Source organism: Solanum lycopersicum, chromosome 3 (genome assembly GCF_036512215.1).
Source record: "Solanum lycopersicum chromosome 3, SLM_r2.1".
Classification (NCBI taxonomy): Eukaryota; Viridiplantae; Streptophyta; class Magnoliopsida; order Solanales; family Solanaceae; genus Solanum; species Solanum lycopersicum.
The window spans coordinates 50,041,122-50,060,895 of record NC_090802.1 but is presented as its reverse complement, the minus strand read 5'-3'; the positions used below and the strand labels follow the sequence as shown (position 1 = coordinate 50,060,895).

Below are 19,774 nucleotides of genomic sequence, written 5' to 3'. Positions count from 1 at the left end.
GTCAAAAGAATCCACGCCCGAGAAAAAAATAGAGGTATCCTTTTGCTCTGTAATGAGCATAATCGTTTGCTAGAAAGTTGGTGCGATAGTAAGGGAGAATCTTTGCAAGTTTAAGACACAAATCTTGGCTTCTATTCTTTTGCCGAACTCCTGTTACAGAAAACTAAAAATATGATCTTATTTACAAAGTGCATGAACAAGCTATTTTTACTCGCAATCAGCTGTCATTTGTACATCTATGGAAGAAGAGGGCAGATCCATTTACACTTCGAAGGACAAGCAATCTTGAATCTAAATATGTTCCGCAAACGATTTTTGACAGATCGAACATTTCAGGAGGTATTTGGGTGCGTACTTCTTGAATTGCTTTCTGTGCAACTTCCATGTTTCCATTCAGTGGTTTATTAAGACTCATCATCACATCGATTTCATCCGACACAAGTTTAGCTACGGAAAGGCTGGAAGGGATTTCGTATATCGGGATTGCTTTCCTCCACTTTTTACTAGATAGCCTTTTCAGGACGGAAGCTTGAGCATCCTGTGTAGCTGAAGGAAACTTTGAGCTGATAGTTTCCTCCTCAAGATATAACCGTCTCCCAGCTCTCAATCTGAAAAAGGAATTAACTTGCAGTTCTCCCCCAACGCCAGACTTGTCATGAGCCCAGTCACGACCAGCCATAACTGTGAAGCTAATATGTGAGGCAGCTGAAAATGTGGTCTTAGGTTGTGACACTTTAGATATTGTTAGGTATACTTCCCCAATGAGTACTCTAACAGAAGGCTGTCGAAGGGTCAACCCTATATGTCTTCCAGTACAATATAACAGCCGCCACTTTCCAGGAAGCAATCCCAACCAATGCTGCACATCAGAAGATACTCGTTCAGTTGCAAGCGTAAGCATATTGCTCAAGGCATAAGAGGTGTCGCCTCAAGACCCAGGAAGCAATTCTTCCCAATTGGACAACGTATCCTAAATAACAATAAAGACAGTGCAACAAATATACCCTCACACAGTACTTAATGCATAGAGTTCATAACCAGATTAAGTGGAGCATGCTAATAGGGAAAAAAAACAAAGTTTGCTAAAAGGGCAGCAGATATGAGGTGTTTAATCAATTTACAAAGTCAATTTGTAACAATTAGGCAGGCAGCTGAGAAAGACCACTGAAGAAAGTCGACAGACAAACATTATGCTCAAACATCAAGGAGGAGACCTCACAACGCAGGTTATTGCACAAAAAGGATCAGCAGCATGAAATGCAGAATATGTGTGATATTTTAGGTGAGAAACTGTAAAACAAACATTGTCAAACTGAGAACCAAATGATGCAGAAGTTCTTCACTAACCAAAGAACATAAGGAACTCGTAATAATTTCACCTTTGGCTTTGGATAAGGATTCAGCATCTCCATTAATTCGACAAAATGAGCAAGCCTACTTCGCTGAGAAAAAGAAGAAGAAAAACAGAAGAAAGAAAAGATGAGCAAGTCTTTTGGTTTCTGATCCAACTAACAGATGTGACAAGATAAAGAGATTAATGACCAGAGAAATATTGTAATGACGAGCTAAATAGAAGTATAATTTGATAATACTTGAAGACAATATGAGGGGCACATTTTAGAAAATCTAACAGTTCCTGGTTTTCCTAGATGAAACTAAGGGCCCAATAGGGTAGAAAGACAGTAGGTGTTTGAATATGAACTTAAGATAATGATTTGAAATCATTGATTCGGGTAGAGGTTGATTTGAAGTTAAAATTGTGTTGGGAGATGCAATCTGAACTCCAGAAGTTGTACTTTCTCTCATAAACACGAAAACCCCACAATTTGTGAAAACTATCAAAACTTCCCAAATTACCATCAAAGAGTTCCGTCACAAATGATGGCTGTCAGAGATAACTCTCATCTGCGGATCAGGACAGCCACAACTTGGCTGGATTCAGGATGTGGCTGTTTGGAGAAGGAGCTAGTTTTTGGGTAAAGTAGGCTTGGTAATTACTATTGCAATAATGTGGGTCTTTTTTTGCAAAATATAGAACTATCGGCCAAGTTGAATCACAAATTTGAAATTGAAATACCACCAAAATTTCAAGTGGAAGAAGTTTTATTCAAAATACCATAAACAAACACAAATTTCAATATCAAAAGTTCAAATTTGAAGTCAAAATTGCTTGTCCAAACCTCTCCAAACAATGACAATATATTGAGATGGAAAGATTATAAACTCCATCTGAAGGAGTAGAAAGCATAAGAAGCATAGATAATTATAAACTCAGCTAATAAGAGGAAAAAAAAAACTTAAAGATGAACTACTCTTCTGAAAAGGAAGCATTTAATGTTTAAAAATAAATGGGGAAGCAGGTTATTTGTACCCATCGTAAATTTCCAGAACAGTAAACAATAGGAGTGAAGCACATTAGAAATTCCAGCTGAAATAAGGAGGTATGTTTTTCAAAGACATCGTTGAGAAACTAGGAGGGGAAATAGAAGTGATTATACAGTAAAAGATCAAATACTCTCTGTAGGTATCAAATCAACTATTTCACCAATGATAAGGAAATACTTTTCACGATCAGCTGACAGTTATTACCTGCTGTTGCCCATAAATATATTCCTCTGCAATTCGAACAGTGGTTGAGCCAAGACTCCATCTGATTAGATCAATAGATGGGTTCACACGCCATTTTGGTCCACACAAGAAGGGATGCCTCAGAGCATTTAAGCAACTGCAAGATATCAGGTACAGATCATTAATGCTCAAGTAAGTTTACATTATTGTCATCGACTTGACTATAAATGGTGGTACCCTAGTTAATAGTGCCGTTTCAGAAATAAATATCAGCACTTGAAATAAATTTATCTAGAATCATGTACATGCAACCTGTCCTGCCTTCTAGCTTATAATGTAGAAATTCTTATTAGCTACTCCATTAGAGGTCATAAACCCCATTTTACCAAGAAAACTCATCATTCATTAGAAGAAGCTTCCCCTTGATCAACAACCCCCAAAATAATTTTGAGGTTCTGATAAGAAGATACGTGTTCCTCCAAAAATCTTTCAAATATTTAAGTAACTAGGGCTCTTGCAGAAATCAGTTAGAAGAATACCAATTCTGTCATTTTCAAGAAAATTTGCTCTAAGCCTCTACACCATAAATTATCATCTAACAGAGACTGGTTTTAATTAAACCTGCATAGCTTGAAATATAAATTAATATCTGATGCATGCGTATGAAAGTTTCCAGAAGGCATCATAACCCATAATGACTCAGTCTACCTTATCCTGTCCAAAGGTTTAGGTGCAAGGAGTACTGAAAGCAAATGCCAACCTGCACCCCAGTTCCTATCGAGTATCTGCAAGAAGAACAATAATTAGTACCTTACCAAAAAATGGGAAGAGAACTTGTCTTAAACTATTATAGGCAATATCCCAGAGGGGGTCTTATGCAGCAGGACTAGAAATAAGATGATATCAAACTACATGATATAGGGAAAATAAAATATTGAAAAGAGAGAATAACCTGAATAAGTGAATATCCACCTTTATCTAAGTGAATTACCAAAATAAGGCTACACAAATTATAAATATTTTACCATGTGTTACCAAATCCATGCTTCGTTATAGCAGATGAACTGTGTGATAAAAAAATTACTCATTTGCATAAACCTTCATATATTTGAATCCACCCCATCATAACTCATTTTCTAATCTAGTAGGAACAGGACCACGTCATAAGAATCCTCATTATATTGGAAAAGCATAACAAATCTTCTTCAATTATACTCAAAGAATAACACAAATAGAAGAGTCGTTTTGAGTTAAGCTATAACACTCTTACTAATGCATCTTGACTAGAGAAAATCATGTACGAGTTGAGACATGACTCTTTTATTAACTCACACATTTCTAATCTTCATAACCGACCACATTTGACATCTTTTGAGAAATGTAATATTTGGCTGACACTCTTGGAAATTGAGTAGCACCAAAGAACTTACATAATTATGTTTATAAAAAAAATAGAGGTAGTTAATAAATATAGTGAACAAAAGAATACATTTGTCATAATTGATTATAACTAATACAAATTCTCTTGACTTTGAGCAACAATGGAACGATCAACGATAAACAAGGGACTGGGGTACTAACTTGTATACCAAAGTTTCCGACCGAAGAATTTCTTTTTACAGCATGCAGAAGAAACTCCCGCAAACAGGAGGGATCATTTCCCTGAAGGTGATGTGAACAAAGTTATTGCAAGTGAAAGCATGTATATGGGAACATCTAAAACTAGTGCACAACCTTGGTGAGGAATGCTTTGAACTTGGCAAAGATCGTTGGGTCCATGAGTTCCCTCAAAACCATTTTTGCCATGATGAATCCAACACATCTTTGCAACAGGTAAAAGCAGATAGAAACTCATGAATAGCTTGCTTCACGCTAAATAAAAAACATAAATATCTAAGCATGCACTCATACCTCATGTCAAATGCAATCATCATTCTCCTCCTATCCATATTGTCATATGATGTGTTATCCGCAGGATCAGCCTCATTAAAGTCAGAAGCATTTCCCAATATACCTACCTGATAAGAAGGGGTCAGTTGGAACAATCCACACGAAAGGAAATATAACTCTTCTTCTCATATAGGAAAAGTTTAAATGTAACCAACGAAAAGGCAAATTTTAGTTTCAATTTTCAAGTATAGCACAATGTTTCCAAATTGAACCATATTAGCAATAAGTATCAAAACCTAGCGATCAGAAAGAAAAAACAAAATGTAGGGATATTGGCACATGCTACTTAAGAGTTCGTAATTATCAAAACAAAATGTAGTGGATCATTGTCCTTTTGGAAAACAGTGACTATCCTGATCAAACTCAGGTATGCTGAAGTACTGTCAAATGTACACATTATACATGCATTCTACATCTAGTAATAATTAATACATAGCTCTAGTTTCACTGAAGAAAACTTGTCTCTTCCACCAGACAACTCAGAACCTACAGAGAGTAGAGCCTTAATTATAATTGAACATATTCCTTTACAGTATAAGCCATACGGTCTTATGTGCAAGCATCCTAGTGTTAGCTGCAGTACTTTGTCCTTATTGTACTAATACTATCCAATCCCTACTACAATAGACAAAATGAATGACACTCACCTTAATATGTTTATCCACCGCGCTAATGTGCAAATTTTCAAGCCTTAGCTCTGTATGTGCAAGGCCATGGCTGTGCACATAGTTCACCTGAGAGAGAGAGTCAAGGATCAATCAACAAATAAGAGAAAAACTAGTTATCTGGTACCTGTTCAGATAAGAATCGACACACACAGCACATACTCCAATCAAGAGATCCCTCATTAAAATTCGGATTAGCCGCAGTTGCCGGGAAATAGCTGGCCCTCCTATAGTATCATCCCCCACCCTTCTAACAGACTCCTGATCTAGGGAAAGAGTAGCTTCTAGAGTTGGAAGCCAGTCAGACCGTTGAAGCCAGTGTCTCAATGAAGCACTTCCATGATGCTGAGAGAACAAACCAAGGTCCTCAAAAATGTCAACTATATGAAAGTCTAACATAATTCACAGAGAGGAGAACTCATTATGTTATTTGAACAGGTGCATAGTACTTGTATTTAGTTACTTCTCAGGCACCTAAGTGAGCAAGCATGAAACTAGAAAGTACTCAGAACTTTTGAGACTAAGCTAGTATATTTATCTTCATTATGTTATCAAGTCGAAGAATAGTCCCTTAAAAATAAACAATGAGCTTAACATAGAAATCGGCATACCCCATGAACTAGGGTGAATGAACTATTCTCATCTATCATGGATGAGCAGATATATCCATGAACTTGCATAGAGTACGAATGATACATGAGTTTACGACGTCCCAGTCTCTTCAACACCTAGAACACATGGACTATCAATAGTTAATGGACAAATCACTAGGCATTTTCAGAACTGATAAACAAATCAAAAAAGCAACAGCTAGGTGCAATATACCTCTATTGCACGATGTCCTCTCCGCTTGGCTCGAGGACTTATAAGTTGTCTAAGTACAACTCTGGTCTTATACAATGGGCTGCAGTTATTGTTGAAATCAGGAAATGATGAGTTTTACTGTAATTCAGTCTTCTACTCAAAATTGTACTATAAAAAAACAACTTACCTATGAGGATCATTCACCATTGCTTCAAACACTATTTCATCTCCCTGCCACAAACAAAGCACAAAATACAACCCAATATTAAGCATCAACCAGCTACCGATATTATACGTCAACATGAAAACGTTTTCACAGTTCGAATAGAATAATCAAGGAGATTCCATTACCCTGCCACCAAGGCCAATGCTAACACGATTCCTTATCTTAAAATCGGACATTTTGAACTTCGTCACATGGCTGAACTCATCCTCTAGGGAATCACTGCTACTTAAGGTTGCTGCATCCTCCTCCGATTCTAACGGAGACATAGTATTAGGCAATGAACAATTCACTTCCAACCTTTTCCTCCGAATCGGAAAGCCGGTTCTCCCAATCATAGGCCATAGTTTAAGACTAGTCGACGAATGAATAGAACTTATGCAACGTCCTTCAACATATTCCATTTTTGGAGTTGAATATACTCCGATAGCCGCCATTTTTACGTCAAATTCTCCACGATCAAAGAGATACACTTACCACAAAACTGCAAAATAACAAATAAGCACAAAATTAGGTAAGAATGAAGAAAATTAGAAACGAAACAAATTAGATTGAGCTGATGCAACTGTGTTGGATCGTATTCATAGATTCAACTAGAATCATCTAAAAATTTAAAAAATTACCAAACCTAGCAAAAAGAATACCAGTTATAGAGAGAAGAAGAAGAAGATGGAGAAAAGCTTAGAGAAGAGAGAGAAATATTGTTCACATAAATAGTAAGAGAGTCGCAGAGAAGAAGACGAAGCTTGTGAGAGTGGCGTGTAAGACTAAGTTTGAGGCGTTTCGACACGAGTCTACCGTGTGTATACGTCCGCCTATCCAAATATCTTCTACTAAAACATTTGAATTTTAATTTATGTGATATTATTTCATTACAAACATAAACTCGTAGTTTACAGAATTATTGAGGATTTATAAAGGAGGAGTGTATAAAAGAGAATATTTACTGTTAATTATTGAGTCTTTAAATGCTCTGATACAAGTGAGTTTTTTGTCATGGAGTGTGGGGAAGGGGACTGAACTAGGATTAGGAAAACAAGGAGAACGAATTTGTTCATTTTTGTAGATAAATGAGGGACTAAAATTGCAATTTAAATAGTCAATCATAACATTTAATTTCAGAATCAAAATAAATAAATGTCTAATTATGTACACATACCAATTACCACCATCATATATAACTAGAAAATAATATTTGTAGTAACAAAAATCAGCTTTAGCCCTAACTATTGTTACAAAAAAAATGAGAAATATTTCTTCACAGAGAATCTCTTCATCCGATCTAGAGAAATGGCCGACAGCCAGTCAAGTTACAGAACCAATTTTTCTCATCGAATTTGTAGCTTTCAGAGAAATAACACAACTCACAACAAATCATACATCAACGATGACGGTTTGCCTATTTCTCTTGCACCCCTATCCCATCCATGTTGTCAACGTTATAATTCCCACCAGTACAGGTACGAAGTAACTCTGTTTTTATGATTTTTTATCTCTTTATCGTTGCTTGAATTTCCTATGTCTCTCTTTCTACTTCATTGATCATTGAGCGATATTTGTCAGTGTTGGCCTGATAACTCCTCTTTTTTTTTTTGAGGGGAGGGGATAGGGGTTAAGAGTTTTGTTAATGGAGAAACTTGAGGATTGAAGATAGTAAAGTGAAAAGGAAATAAAAAAAAAAAAGGAATTTGTTTGAATCTTTTTGATTTTTGATTTTTGTTACTCTCCCACAAAAATAAAGAGAGAAGGGGTTTACATATGTGTTTAATGGCAGAAGGAGGAAGAATAAAAAAAGTATCTGCCTTTTGTCTGAATCTATAGATACATAATATAATTCAGACCCAACTTTCGCCAATATTATTGAGACCCCAAATCATCTATGGAAAGAAATACCCTAGAAGAAAACGTTTACATAAATTCTGTAGAATCACTAATTAGCAAGCTGTGAGGTCAGGTATAGCATAGCAGAGCAGAGCACGTAATGGTTAGATCTATCTCCTTCTGGAGGTAAAAAATTTTTATGGAAATGTGAAACCTAATTCATGAACTTTCTGCAGTTTGGGGCTTTACACAGGCAAGGAACCTTGAAATCCTCACATTCGTCTGGATCAAACAAGTAGTCGTACCTGTCAAGTATTGCAGCCAAATGAAATATATCAGGGGCGAGACTTACAAAATGTAGGCATTATTTTGTGTGAGCGTGTGCGAGTGCTGCATACTTTATGAGAGAGTGAGAGAGAGAGAGGGGAAGAGAGAGAAATACGTTAATTCATCACCAGCAGCCACATTTGCCTTTGCGATAAGTACAATCCGACTCTCATCAGCTCCTACACTCATGATCCGTGCATAGCAGTTTGGCATGCACTGCGCAAATAACAAAGCAAAAACGCAAAAAGACTGTAAGAGGGACTCATTGACTAAGGTAACTTGAGAATGAAATACCGCATTTATTGACATGCTAAATTTGCTTATCACAGATAAATTATAGAACAAAATATGCTTTGAAAGGGGAAAATAATTTCTATCATTCTCAGGAGTCTTTGCCATGCATAGTATATTGAAACATATTTATCAAATTAGGAGTATATTTAAGATCCAATCGGAGAAATCTTCACTGATATCAGATTAGATTCAGATTACAAACAATTCTAGTATAATCTTGTGGGATTCTGATCAATACTCAATTTCTTTCCCTGTTGAAACCTTCAATGAGATTAATACCATAGATGTAACCACATAATGGGTTTGAAAATGATGTCCTTCAGTTTTAGAAGACGAATTGCACCTGTGTATTTTATTTTCTTTTACCTAATTTAGTTCACTAGCCTTTGCTTTTTCCTCTGCAGGTTTTGATAACAAGGAGCAGCACAAAAGTCGATAAGACACGAAAAGAACACGGAATACAAGATCACTTTCTCAAGAGAAAAGAAGAGGAACTAATAAGATATACAGAGCATGACAGAAGGAGAAGCATCATCAAATATATAATTCTAGTTTGATTCCACATATGAAGAGAAGAGTCAGGTACAATGAAAGATAAGTGATACTTACTGAATGGTTAATTAAACGTGCAATGTTTCCCTTGTCAGTGGCATCAACCACAACTTCTTCACTAATCTTAAATAGCTGCAGAAGATAATTCAGCAACATTAATTGGTGCTTGTGACAACATACAGGTTGGAGAGAGAGCACAAAGAAAAGAGTGAAAAGAACCTACATAGCAATCTTTTCCCTCAACACGATATCGTGCCTCCCTCAAATCTGCAACACTGCGTCTGACCTGCTCACCACGATACTCCAGAACCTGAAACAAGTAAATGTATGCTCCACTGAGTGACTTCTATATTTGATGCTGAAGTTATTAGAAATACGAGCACTTCGGTTATTAACTGATTCTCGACACAACAAGATGATCTGTAGCATACTCAGGCAAGGAGGAACTACATCTCATTGGAAATGTTCACAGGTTATGACACAAATCATTGACTATCAAGAATAGCTCCTCATGATGAAAAGATAAAGAACTCCATTTTCATGCAATTACACGGACTGCCATTTACATCTTTTCCTAATATGATCAAAGTACTGACTAGGGGTAACTAGTAACAACTATAAAAGATTTTTATACCATCTCTCCTTCTGGAATATTTCTACGAGCAAACAAGCCCCATCTATGTATCCCAGATCTACCAAAGCAAACTCGATCATTTTCTGTTCTCTGCAATTGGAAAAATAAGATGTAGACATTGAGAAAGTTAACTGGAAAACTGTTAACTTGATGAACAGAGTTGTTAAGAAGAATGCCTGCAATTCACGAAGCCGCTCCCTAAAAGTAGAAAATGTTTTGGATCCCCTGACTTCCTGTTAAAAGGGGAAGAAGGAATAACATTCAAAATCACCATAGTAGCTACGAAAAGTGACAGGAGATCATCACTTAACATAGGAAGTCATGAAGGAGGGAGGGAAGGCGGAAGAAATTTACTCTAATAATGCTCAAACTCCGCATTGAACTTGAAGAATGGTGACAAGGTCCCCTCACGTGGTGAGCAATGGCAGTTTCTCCTGTTCCCTGACAAGCGAAAAAATAAGGATATAACACAAACCAGCAAATAAAAAATTTGCAATCATAAGGCAGATATGTGAATGTCAACTAAAAAACTTACAACCACATACAAAAGATACGGAGAAGCATGACTTTATCATTACCAGGGAGCATAACTAGAAAGTTTAAGGTAGCTAAAAAGCATGACTAAAAGCAACTATTGTTATTAGACTTATAAATAGAACAAACATTGGGAAGATATTAAGCGTCAATAAAATAAGCAAATTGTACATAGACATTCACAATAAAGTTAGTTCTTATATCTCTAATGTCTAGCGCAAGCGGATGCTAATAATGAATTCACTCATACAGAGTTTTAACAGTTCAAAAGCCAAAAGGCAACAATGTTTTAAGTTGCCTACTGTCATAAAGATTCAAGTAGCTAAATAAAACAAATATCTTTCATTTCCTTCACATTGAAATTAAAAGAACTTGGAAGCACCAATCACAACTTTTCATATCAGTGACATGGTGTAGTACCTTATCACGCAATCGATTATAAACACGACATTTTGCTGCAGAGAATGGCTCAATCTCTTCTATCTCTGCTGCTGGAGCCTCCTCAAGTTTCAGTCTGCTTGTTGAAATTAGACGTGAACCTGTGCGCTTATTGTTTTGAAGAAGGCTTCTTGCAGAGAATACTCCTTTGGGAGTCTGAATGATGAGAACGGTATCTGGATTAGGAGCCCTGTAAAACCACAAATTCATTAGACTTGAAAGCCCCCATTAAATATCACAGCTTGAATAATCAAGCATCCATTATTTTGACTGAAGCAGTTCTCATAAATGACTCTCGCTTCCATCGTTCTCCTTTTCTAATCAGTGATTCAGAGAAAATGGAGCAGTACCTGTGGTAGGCACAATACGAGACCATTCTTGTAACCTGTTTCCCATTTTTCTCCGAGCAGTGTAGCTGCAGGTCGAAAAGTATTAACATCCAGGAGCGAATGACCAAGAAAAAGGATAGGGGAAATAAAGCTTAAAGTGTAGAATGCATTGACTAAACAATACAAATTAACTAGTCATCGTGTCAATTTAAATTTAGAACCTAAATCAATGACAAAACAGGTTAACTAGATAAGTAATCTCACCTCCATGCGATACCCAGCCCTTGATGCGCACATGGCATGGTAATATGTCGAGCACTTACAACATTGTGTGCAGGAACCATGAATTTGTTTGCAGATCACACATATCTGATATTTACAAAATCAATGCTCACTTCAGATTCAATTGCAGATTTCTTGCTAGTACATGATGTTTTCTCATTTTAATTCGAGACTCAGATATGTATCACACCTATATTAACTGGAGCAATAACACCAATCTGATAACACATTACATTATAGATGATCACATGACAAAGTAAAAGTCTTATAATTGTACATTTGTAATATATATCAATCGAATGATTTGGTGAGGAGCTCTTTCCACTCTAACGAGGGGATCCGGTGCATTAGTGTTAGTAAGATAGCAACCAGAGGAGCTTTTTACACTTTAATAAGATATTGTTACAATGTTTGCCTCTACAAGCAATGCTCCCTTTTACAGGGCAGGCTGAGTTATTCAAATTCTCAAGCATCCACCATGTTTTCATAATGTCCATTATGAGGTCTGGAGTAGCAAAACAGCAACACAAATATTTACAATAGAATATTATGTCCTTTAAATTTGTGAAAGAAACCTGGCACATAAATCAGCAGCATAGATAATGTTATATTGCTACAGAAAATTTTCATGATGTATGGTTATGAACTCATTTTACATTTCACTCAGTTCAAATTTTCTTGGTTCCATCAGCTATCCGGGATAAAAATCTCCTAAGCAAATGATAGGAAATGTGATATGTAACGTATTATGTCTTAATTCTTAAGAAGATAAAAGCCTATGTTACACGCTTTTGTGTCATAACACCAATATTTTCTGCATGACCCAGAGCCATTTTCCTTCTGGGATAAAAGTGAAGTGAGGACCCCCGAATTTCCACCACAAAGTAGAATAACATTTCCAAAAACAAGAATCTTACCTTTACAAAAGAATTTGAAGGTATTCTCAAAATTCCAACTGCAGGCTCCATTTTCTCATCACTAGCAAAACAAACTTCAGGTTGGAACCAAGCACAAGTAATATGAACCCACAATTGCTGTATATCTGTGGGCTTCAAAGCACCTCCTAAATTAATCAACAATCTTAGGTTAGTAATAGCAGGTGAAAGGATATGGTTTTGAGAACAGTTCGCCGAAGTCCAACAACACTACAATTAATGAAAAAGATAGTAACTAGTGGCATGCCTTTCACAGGACACAGACAGCACTCCCGTTCAATCTCAGGAGTCTCGCAAGATCTGCAGACCCATGAAGTGAAATCACGAACATTTCTTGCTCCATAGCATTCTTGATGAACAGCAATTTGACACCTGATGGAAAATAGAATTTCAGTACCATTGTTTCTTTCAGAAAAAAAATTGGACTATCATCTTAACACTAAGTAACATTCGCAAAGAAATCTACAAGGAATTATGCAATTACTTGAGTAACCCACCAAAAAATACAATTAAACCTCTTCATCAAAATAAATAAATAAATAAATAAATACATATATATATATATATATAATGAAACCTAGACAATCACAAATCCTACTTCAGATCAAAATCTTTTCCGATGAATAGTATCAAGAAACTGTTTTTTAGATCAAATAATAGCAAATAGTGTCTCCAGAAATTGAAAACATATGGAAAATTTGCACTAATCTCCCATCAGACAGACAAGATTTTGATGTTAGTCATACCTTATGCATATAATAATTTTGTTGTAGTCCCAATCTTCAACCCATCGACATACTGCACACCTTTCTGTGGTCCACTTTGCATAAACAGGTTCATATTTTTCTGTATTATATAAAAAAAAATAAAAAAAATTGCCAACTGATCAGAATCTTAATTATAAAGCAGAACATGTAGTTAAGTCCTACGGAACTAGTCAAGTGTACTACTACAAGTATAGATGCAGACGTCAGACATGTCAAACTTGAAAATTAGGATTCAGATCCAGATAGATACACAAATATGGGTATAAGGGATTCAATTATGTAAGCATCTATTATTATTTTGGGGAAAAAAGGAGGTTACTAGGTAGTGACTAAATAGTTAGGTCAATTCACGGCATTGTTACTTAATTGGACCAAAAAGTGGTAGCCCAGAGCTATGCAAATGACAACCAACATGCAAATTATTATTTTGAGAAAAAGAAGAGGTTACTAGGTAGTGACTAAATATTTAGGTCAATTCCTGGCATTGTTACTTAATTGGACCAAATAGTGGTTGCCCAGAGATATGCAAGTGACAACCAACATGCAATAAGACAGACACACATGGATGATGGTTTCAAATATTTAAAGTAACATTTATATTTTCTGATCCCTAGTTCAAGTTCATACACAACTTAATTTGATTTAATGGGCACGAACATTTATATGGACATTTATTGTTGAATGTTATTATCATATTATAAGTTTGTAATAGTTACAGAGTCTTCTTCTTGATATAGATGTTAGATGTACCTCTCCTCTTCTTTTTTGTAAAACCAAATGCATCTCGAAAAACTGAAAGTTCTTCTCCAAGGTTATGATTAAGACCATAAGAATGGTGGGAGGAAAAAGAAAGAGAATTTGCTAAGACATTACTGAGGACAACATTAATAGTCGAATAGTGAAAGATGAATAAAACATAATATGTTAACAAGGTATGTTGGTCTGAACACATATCTTCTGTTATGATGGAACAATGCACATTTAGTGTCTATGATGCATAGATGTGGAATGTCTTTGACATAACAAGTAAATTCAAGCAAAGCATATACCTTGGAGAAAGCTAAGCAGCTTTTGTCTCCGCACTTTTAAAGAAGGACGTTTAACTGATTTGGTAGAAACAACATTCTGAGCATGATACTCCGCCATTTGCAGCATCTGTGGAGAAAAACAACATGTTACCTGTCTTACTTCATTGCTAAAGGAAAATCCAAAGAACATATTATGGCTACAGCATAATAATAAGACTTGAGCTATAGAATATGAAAAGTAGTGTGGTTCACCTAAAATATAATTTCAGTAAGGCATGCAATTAATTAGAATAGACTAAAGGCGGGGAGAAAAATGGTATAACTGAACTGTGACCTCACATAAAACAATCTGACAATGAGCCCATGCCATGTAATAATGAGAGCACTGTTTCCCTTTGTCAAACCTCCCCCCACCCCCGCACCCATCTCCCTCTCCAAAATGTTCTCATTTCAAAGGAATACCCTGCTGTTGTCATCAGGCTGTCTAAGTGATGTCATCCCCAACAAAAGAAAAATAGGGAAGGAGTAAAAGGAGGGGGACAAAAGGATCAAGTTTTAAATTTGATTGTCAAGATCATACTTCTTCTTTCACGTTAGCACTTCAAAATTGCATTACACTTGATTAGTTTCTTTTTCCTTGACAATTATTTATTCAGCTACTTTGATGTGGATAAGCTTCACAACATACTCATGCATAAAGTATCTTAAGAAGCAAAAAAGTAAGCAGTACATATTTGGTTTGACTAGTTACAGTATTATGTACTTACTACCCATTTCTGAACAGAATTTATAACATAATCAGTTTAAGACATCATGTTATATCTCTTCCTGCCACTAACGAAGAAAATCTAACTTTATCGCTGTACACAGTCAAATTATGGCAGGCCCACATTGACATTCAACATATTCATTTGTAGAAAATAAATGCAGCCACCACACACTGATACAATGCCACACATAAAGGAAACAACTGGGCACTCCCATTGCTCTTTAACTTACTGGTGATCTAATTTGCAAAGCTGTAAATTGTATTGTCAATTGTATGATAGTTTCCAATAAAAAGGAGAAGTTCATTTCAAAACATAAGCAGCATCAGTAATTTAAGAATACAAACCCATTGTTCTAGAGGTAGCAAAGAACCCTTCACCCTAACACTGGTCTTCCAGTTTTTTATTTTAGAACCTGTGTGCCGCTCCCATTCACTAAGTGCCTGTTTTTGTGCTCCACAATAGCCGCACTTACAAACAACTCTGGAAAAAAAAAGGAGATTATGATTACAAACTATGGCCTGAGTCAATGATAAGCCAATCCTTCATCTCTTAATGCTCAAAATTGCCTTGAAGAGAACATAAGTCCACTCAGAAAAAAACTCATGTAAATAACTTGATAAAGCAACTTTCTGACAGTGACTTCCATTCATGTTTTTTCTGTTTTGCTTTCCACAAAGGATAGATAGAAATTATTTTAATAAGACAAATGAAGGATAGAATTAATCAGTTAATTTTCAAAAGGAAACATCTAAGTGTCTGAACCTACACTTGATCATAAAATCTGAGGTATCTAAAGGAACCACCAACAAAAATAGAGTAAGGTTCAGAAGTATGAGAGCTATTACAGGAAAAATCAGGTAGTAAAATTCTTTAAAAGTCAGACAACTTGAAGGAAGTTATGTACAGCATCAGACACAGCCAATCACTGACAAGTGATTTAAAAAAACTGTACACATAACAAATGCCCATGTACACTTACAGGTGAAGTCTTGGGAAATAAATGCCTTCCACATTTGAGCAGATTACAGAAACCTTGTCTGGTAATGCTACTGTCTGAGTATCATTTTTGTTGTTTCTGAACCAGGAAACAGTAACTCGTTAGTTCAAACCACAAGCTGTCAACTTAAGGATAACTAATTGACACTTACTTAGCCTTAGAATTCATGTTTTCTGAGTCTGATAATTCAAAGTTAAATCTTGCTCTGCATTCTGGACAATAGTAATCAGAGGTACTCAACTCCTGGAAATATACAAAACAGCAGATTATGTTAACCAAAGAAGTAAATAAAACATAGATATTGCAAAGGGAGAAAAATTTAAAGCAAGATTGATACCTTCAAATTTCTGCTTGAAATTTTGTCACACTGAGCATGCACCCACACTTTGCAACCATCACAACGTACCTAAACCAGAAAAGAAATTAGAGCTGCTTCAATGAAGAAATATCACCATAATTAATTTCATGGAAAGAAGTAGAAAGTGGTTCAAAATGACCACCAAAAGATAGCAAATTTCTCACCCAAGTTCCACTATCTGAGGGATTCCGAATCTTCTTGCATACACCACAATAATGTTTACTCTTCTTTAACTGGAATATAAGTCACAGATTATTAATATTTATGACATCATCACATCCAGATCTTTTATGAAACTTAGTCAAAGAAAGCTAGAATTGAAAGCTGTAACAGACCCTCGCACAAGCAGTACACAGACGATGGCTCCTAAGAGTTGAGTCGTTCAATTTCCTGGATGGCTTAGACGAAAGCCTTGATCCACAAGCATCACAAGAGTCAAGTTCTTTCTTCTTCAACAGTCCCTGCACGGAGATTTCATACATGGTAAACTTACTGGAGATCGTCTAAGACATTTGTTTTTTCTCTTGGTTTTAGGGTATGTAAGGAGAAGTACTGAACTGAAATTTTAGCAGAATTTTTCCACTCAGAGAAGTATAGGAATGTTAACTAAACAAAACTTATTAGAGGTCCCTTGATGGTAGTATGTTAGGAAAAGCAGGGAAGAAACCTCAGTCACCTTGAAACGTGCCTGGCTTGGAGAGTTACACTCTTGGTCCTGATTTGAATCACAGGCCTCAAATACTCCTCGGGGAAGAGACCGGAGATAATCTAGATTACCAGCTGCTGCATTTATTTCAACCATCAACATCTCAACAACACCATTTTCAGCAAGAAACGCCTCTTCTATGGCAGAGCGAAGATCAGCAGGCGTGCTGTCGTTCAAGTCAGTCTGCCCCTGAAACCTAAACGAAGCAAAGTTTCACCACACCCAGACAGTACCCAAACTTTATATCAACATTAAAATACAGATAACTGTCACAAACCTGTCTACATGTTCCTGAAATGGAAATAGCATCCCGCGTCTAATCCATGCATAGTCCTGCTCATGAAAATGTGTCATCATAGTAGATACACCATACTTCATACTTCTATCAATTAGATATTTTTGCATAGCGGGAGTCTGCAGAAGGACAAAAGATAAGTCTTACCCTTTGCGTTCCATTTCCAGAGTAGCCAAAGAACATGACACATACTGTTCCAGCAACACGATAATTTAGAACTTGTTGAGGAGCTTGTGTCTCTGAATCAAGTACAATTGCCGGCCAAGCAGGACAATGTCTTCCAGATATTGCCCAAACTATGTCTCCTGAATTAAAACCCCCATGACCATACCTATAAGCTCTCCTCCCTCCCTCCTGCATCACCATTGCATCTGTGCCGCTTAAATCTATAGCTTCATCAAACTCCCCATCAAGCGTGTCTGCATCTCTCAATCGCTCATTTAATGATGTTAATGTACTGCGAGAAGTAGAGTATTTCCTACAATCTAAACGCTTTGACCCATTATACCCAATTTCTACTGTTCCATCAGGCGAAAACACACGACATTGGTAATTTACCCTGTCATCCACACGCTTCTTAGTTCCAATTTCACGTTTGGCGTTTTTCAAGCTACCTTTTTCTCTATACGGATTAAATTCAGGGTCCAAAGTTGATTCTTTTACAGTAGTTTTACTCTTCTCTTTCTTCCAATTATCGAGAACAGAGTCATTAAATCTAGACGGAAGTACCTGAACACGCCCCCTTGAAGTCCTCACTAATGGCGGCCGTGAAGCCTCATTCACTGGATTACTCCTCTGTTTCGGCGGGGAATTCATCTCAGCCTCACCAGCACAGCGTGAAACCTCCGTGCACCACGACGCCGCCGCTGCCGCCGCAGCTCCACCGTCACCTCCGGCGGCTAGAATTGTCTGAATACGGTAACCATTAAACGGAATTATACCAGCGGCAACCTCACCAAGCAGATGCAAAGGGTAATACCCACCACTACTCTTCCTCTTCTTCCGATTATTATTCCCAGAAAAATCGTCCTCATCCGCTCCCGAATCACTCACACGACACCGTTTCAAACTCGGCATTACCGTTTTCAAGCTCTTCTTTATAATCATCTCCAGTAACAACTTTCTCTAAAGTCTCAATTCGGCAATCAATCCTCAATTCCGAAACCCTAATTTTGACTGAAGAAAACCCAAACCCAGCAAAAAAAAAATTCCCACACCAAGTGAGAAAATAGTAAAAAAAGATTCAACCCAACAACAGAGAAACAGAAAAATCAAAGCAAAACCCAATTAAAACACCCAGAAAGTGAAAGAAGAAAAACAGAGAAGAAGATAAATTTATATACTGAAATCGAGAAGAAGATCTGATTAGCTGAAAGAATAGGGATCTCTGTTCCACCAAGTTTTTTCCAAAACTGTCTATATGAGAGAGAAGAGAGAGATTGAAGGAAACGATTTTATATTTAATAAAATAAATAAAATGTATGCAAGTGAAAATGTCGAATTAAGGAACATTTTTTATATATAGATATAGATTGTGTGTATGTATATATGGACTGCAAGTTAGAGAGGAAAGTGAATAAGGATGACTGGTAATAGAGGGTTAAAGGTAAGCAATTTAGTTTGAGACATGGCTAAATTGAAGTTTTTTTTTTTTTGATGTTGCAGAGGTGGTTGTTTTTGTTTTTTTGTTACAAGAGTGTTTTCCAAAGAACTTGGAAGAAAAAAGTGAAATGGATAATTCATATTTTATCAATTTCATTTTATTCGTTTTATGTATTTCTTTGAAAGTCGAAAATTTGAAATCTGAAATTCGTACATTCTTAGAAAAGAAAAAAGATGGCTCAATTTGATGTTGCGTATTGTGATTTTTCGATTTTTGATTAGCAACAAGAGAATGAAAGCGAATTTTTATTTTTTTTTGGAGGTGAAGAAAGGAAGAATCCAATTGAAGAGGTTTTGTTACGTTGTTGGCTAAATGAAAAAAAAAAAAAAAGCGGGAGTTTGGGAATGGATTGATTATTGACTAATCTTTGTAAGTGTTTTATGTTAATTCATTTTGTTAAAATAATAAATCAAGAATTAGGTGGTGAATATGAATAAATTCACGGGTTTAAATTGGTGATTGTACAAGAAAATTAATTTGTTATTGGAATTTTGCTGCTTCTTTTTTTTTTCTTTCTAGTGGATGGATCGAATTGGGTATTGAAGAAAGTAGGAATTTATGGTGAAGAGAATAAACAGAGAGAGAGAGAGTGACAGTGAATCATTGGATTAATTTCTTTGAATTTTGAGACTCTAATATCAAAAAATCCCGCTCATACCTGAAAATAGTTATAATTTTGTATTCGTGATTAATTTGACTTTTTTCGAAAAGCATCAATTTATATGAATTTTTTTTTTGAGCGGATACTCGTAGGAGTTTTTGTGCTTTTTTTTTTTTTAGCTGCCGGAGAGTGGTAGATGATGTTGCAAATGATATTTGTGGAAGTTGGAGCTA

General features: G+C 36.2%; 2 protein-coding genes and 1 long non-coding RNA gene across 9 annotated transcripts; 1 reads left to right on the top strand and 2 right to left on the bottom strand.

Annotated features, from left to right (window-relative positions):
- Positions 1-109: 109 nt before the first annotated feature.
- LOC101254880 (probable plastid-lipid-associated protein 14, chloroplastic) lies at positions 110-7,213 on the bottom strand. Of its 7 annotated transcripts, none has more exons than XM_010319709.4 (14): positions 6,920-7,213; positions 6,339-6,694; positions 6,175-6,218; positions 6,009-6,087; positions 5,795-5,911; positions 5,346-5,528; positions 5,166-5,252; positions 4,480-4,586; positions 4,303-4,390; positions 4,150-4,230; positions 3,277-3,353; positions 2,590-2,725; positions 1,380-1,442; positions 110-859 (listed from the first exon to the last, which is right to left on the bottom strand). In XM_010319709.4, exons 2-14 carry the CDS (start codon positions 6,645-6,647, stop codon positions 218-220), a joined length of 2,013 nt encoding a protein of 670 aa, XP_010318011.2. In that variant the 5' UTR covers positions 6,648-6,694; positions 6,920-7,213; the 3' UTR covers positions 110-217. The 7 variants fall into 7 exon arrangements, with proteins under 7 accessions (XP_010318011.2, XP_004234957.2, XP_069151156.1 ...); XM_004234909.5 differs by having other exon boundaries at positions 6,855-7,168; XM_069295055.1 differs by having other exon boundaries at positions 6,834-6,964.
- Positions 7,214-7,897: 684 nt separating this feature from the next.
- LOC101251759 (histone-lysine N-methyltransferase ATX4) lies at positions 7,898-19,469 on the bottom strand. Its single transcript, XM_010319711.4, has 23 exons — positions 17,425-19,469; positions 17,260-17,315; positions 16,953-17,178; positions 16,612-16,737; positions 16,441-16,509; positions 16,256-16,324; positions 16,070-16,161; positions 15,901-15,996; positions 15,266-15,401; positions 14,173-14,278; positions 13,103-13,202; positions 12,604-12,728; positions 12,339-12,484; positions 11,404-11,508; positions 11,161-11,225; positions 10,793-11,000; positions 10,193-10,279; positions 10,015-10,071; positions 9,839-9,928; positions 9,428-9,514; positions 9,262-9,336; positions 8,474-8,574; positions 7,898-8,336 (listed from the first exon to the last, which is right to left on the bottom strand). The coding sequence occupies exons 1-23, from the start codon at positions 18,382-18,384 to the stop codon at positions 8,246-8,248; spliced, it is 3,273 nt and encodes a 1,090-aa protein (XP_010318013.1). The 5' UTR covers positions 18,385-19,469; the 3' UTR covers positions 7,898-8,245.
- Positions 8,497-9,857, top strand: LOC104646381 (uncharacterized). Its single transcript, XR_740480.4, has 3 exons — positions 8,497-8,632; positions 9,057-9,234; positions 9,387-9,857. It is a non-coding gene; the product is annotated as an uncharacterized lncRNA (long non-coding RNA).
- Positions 19,470-19,774: the final 305 nt, after the last annotated feature.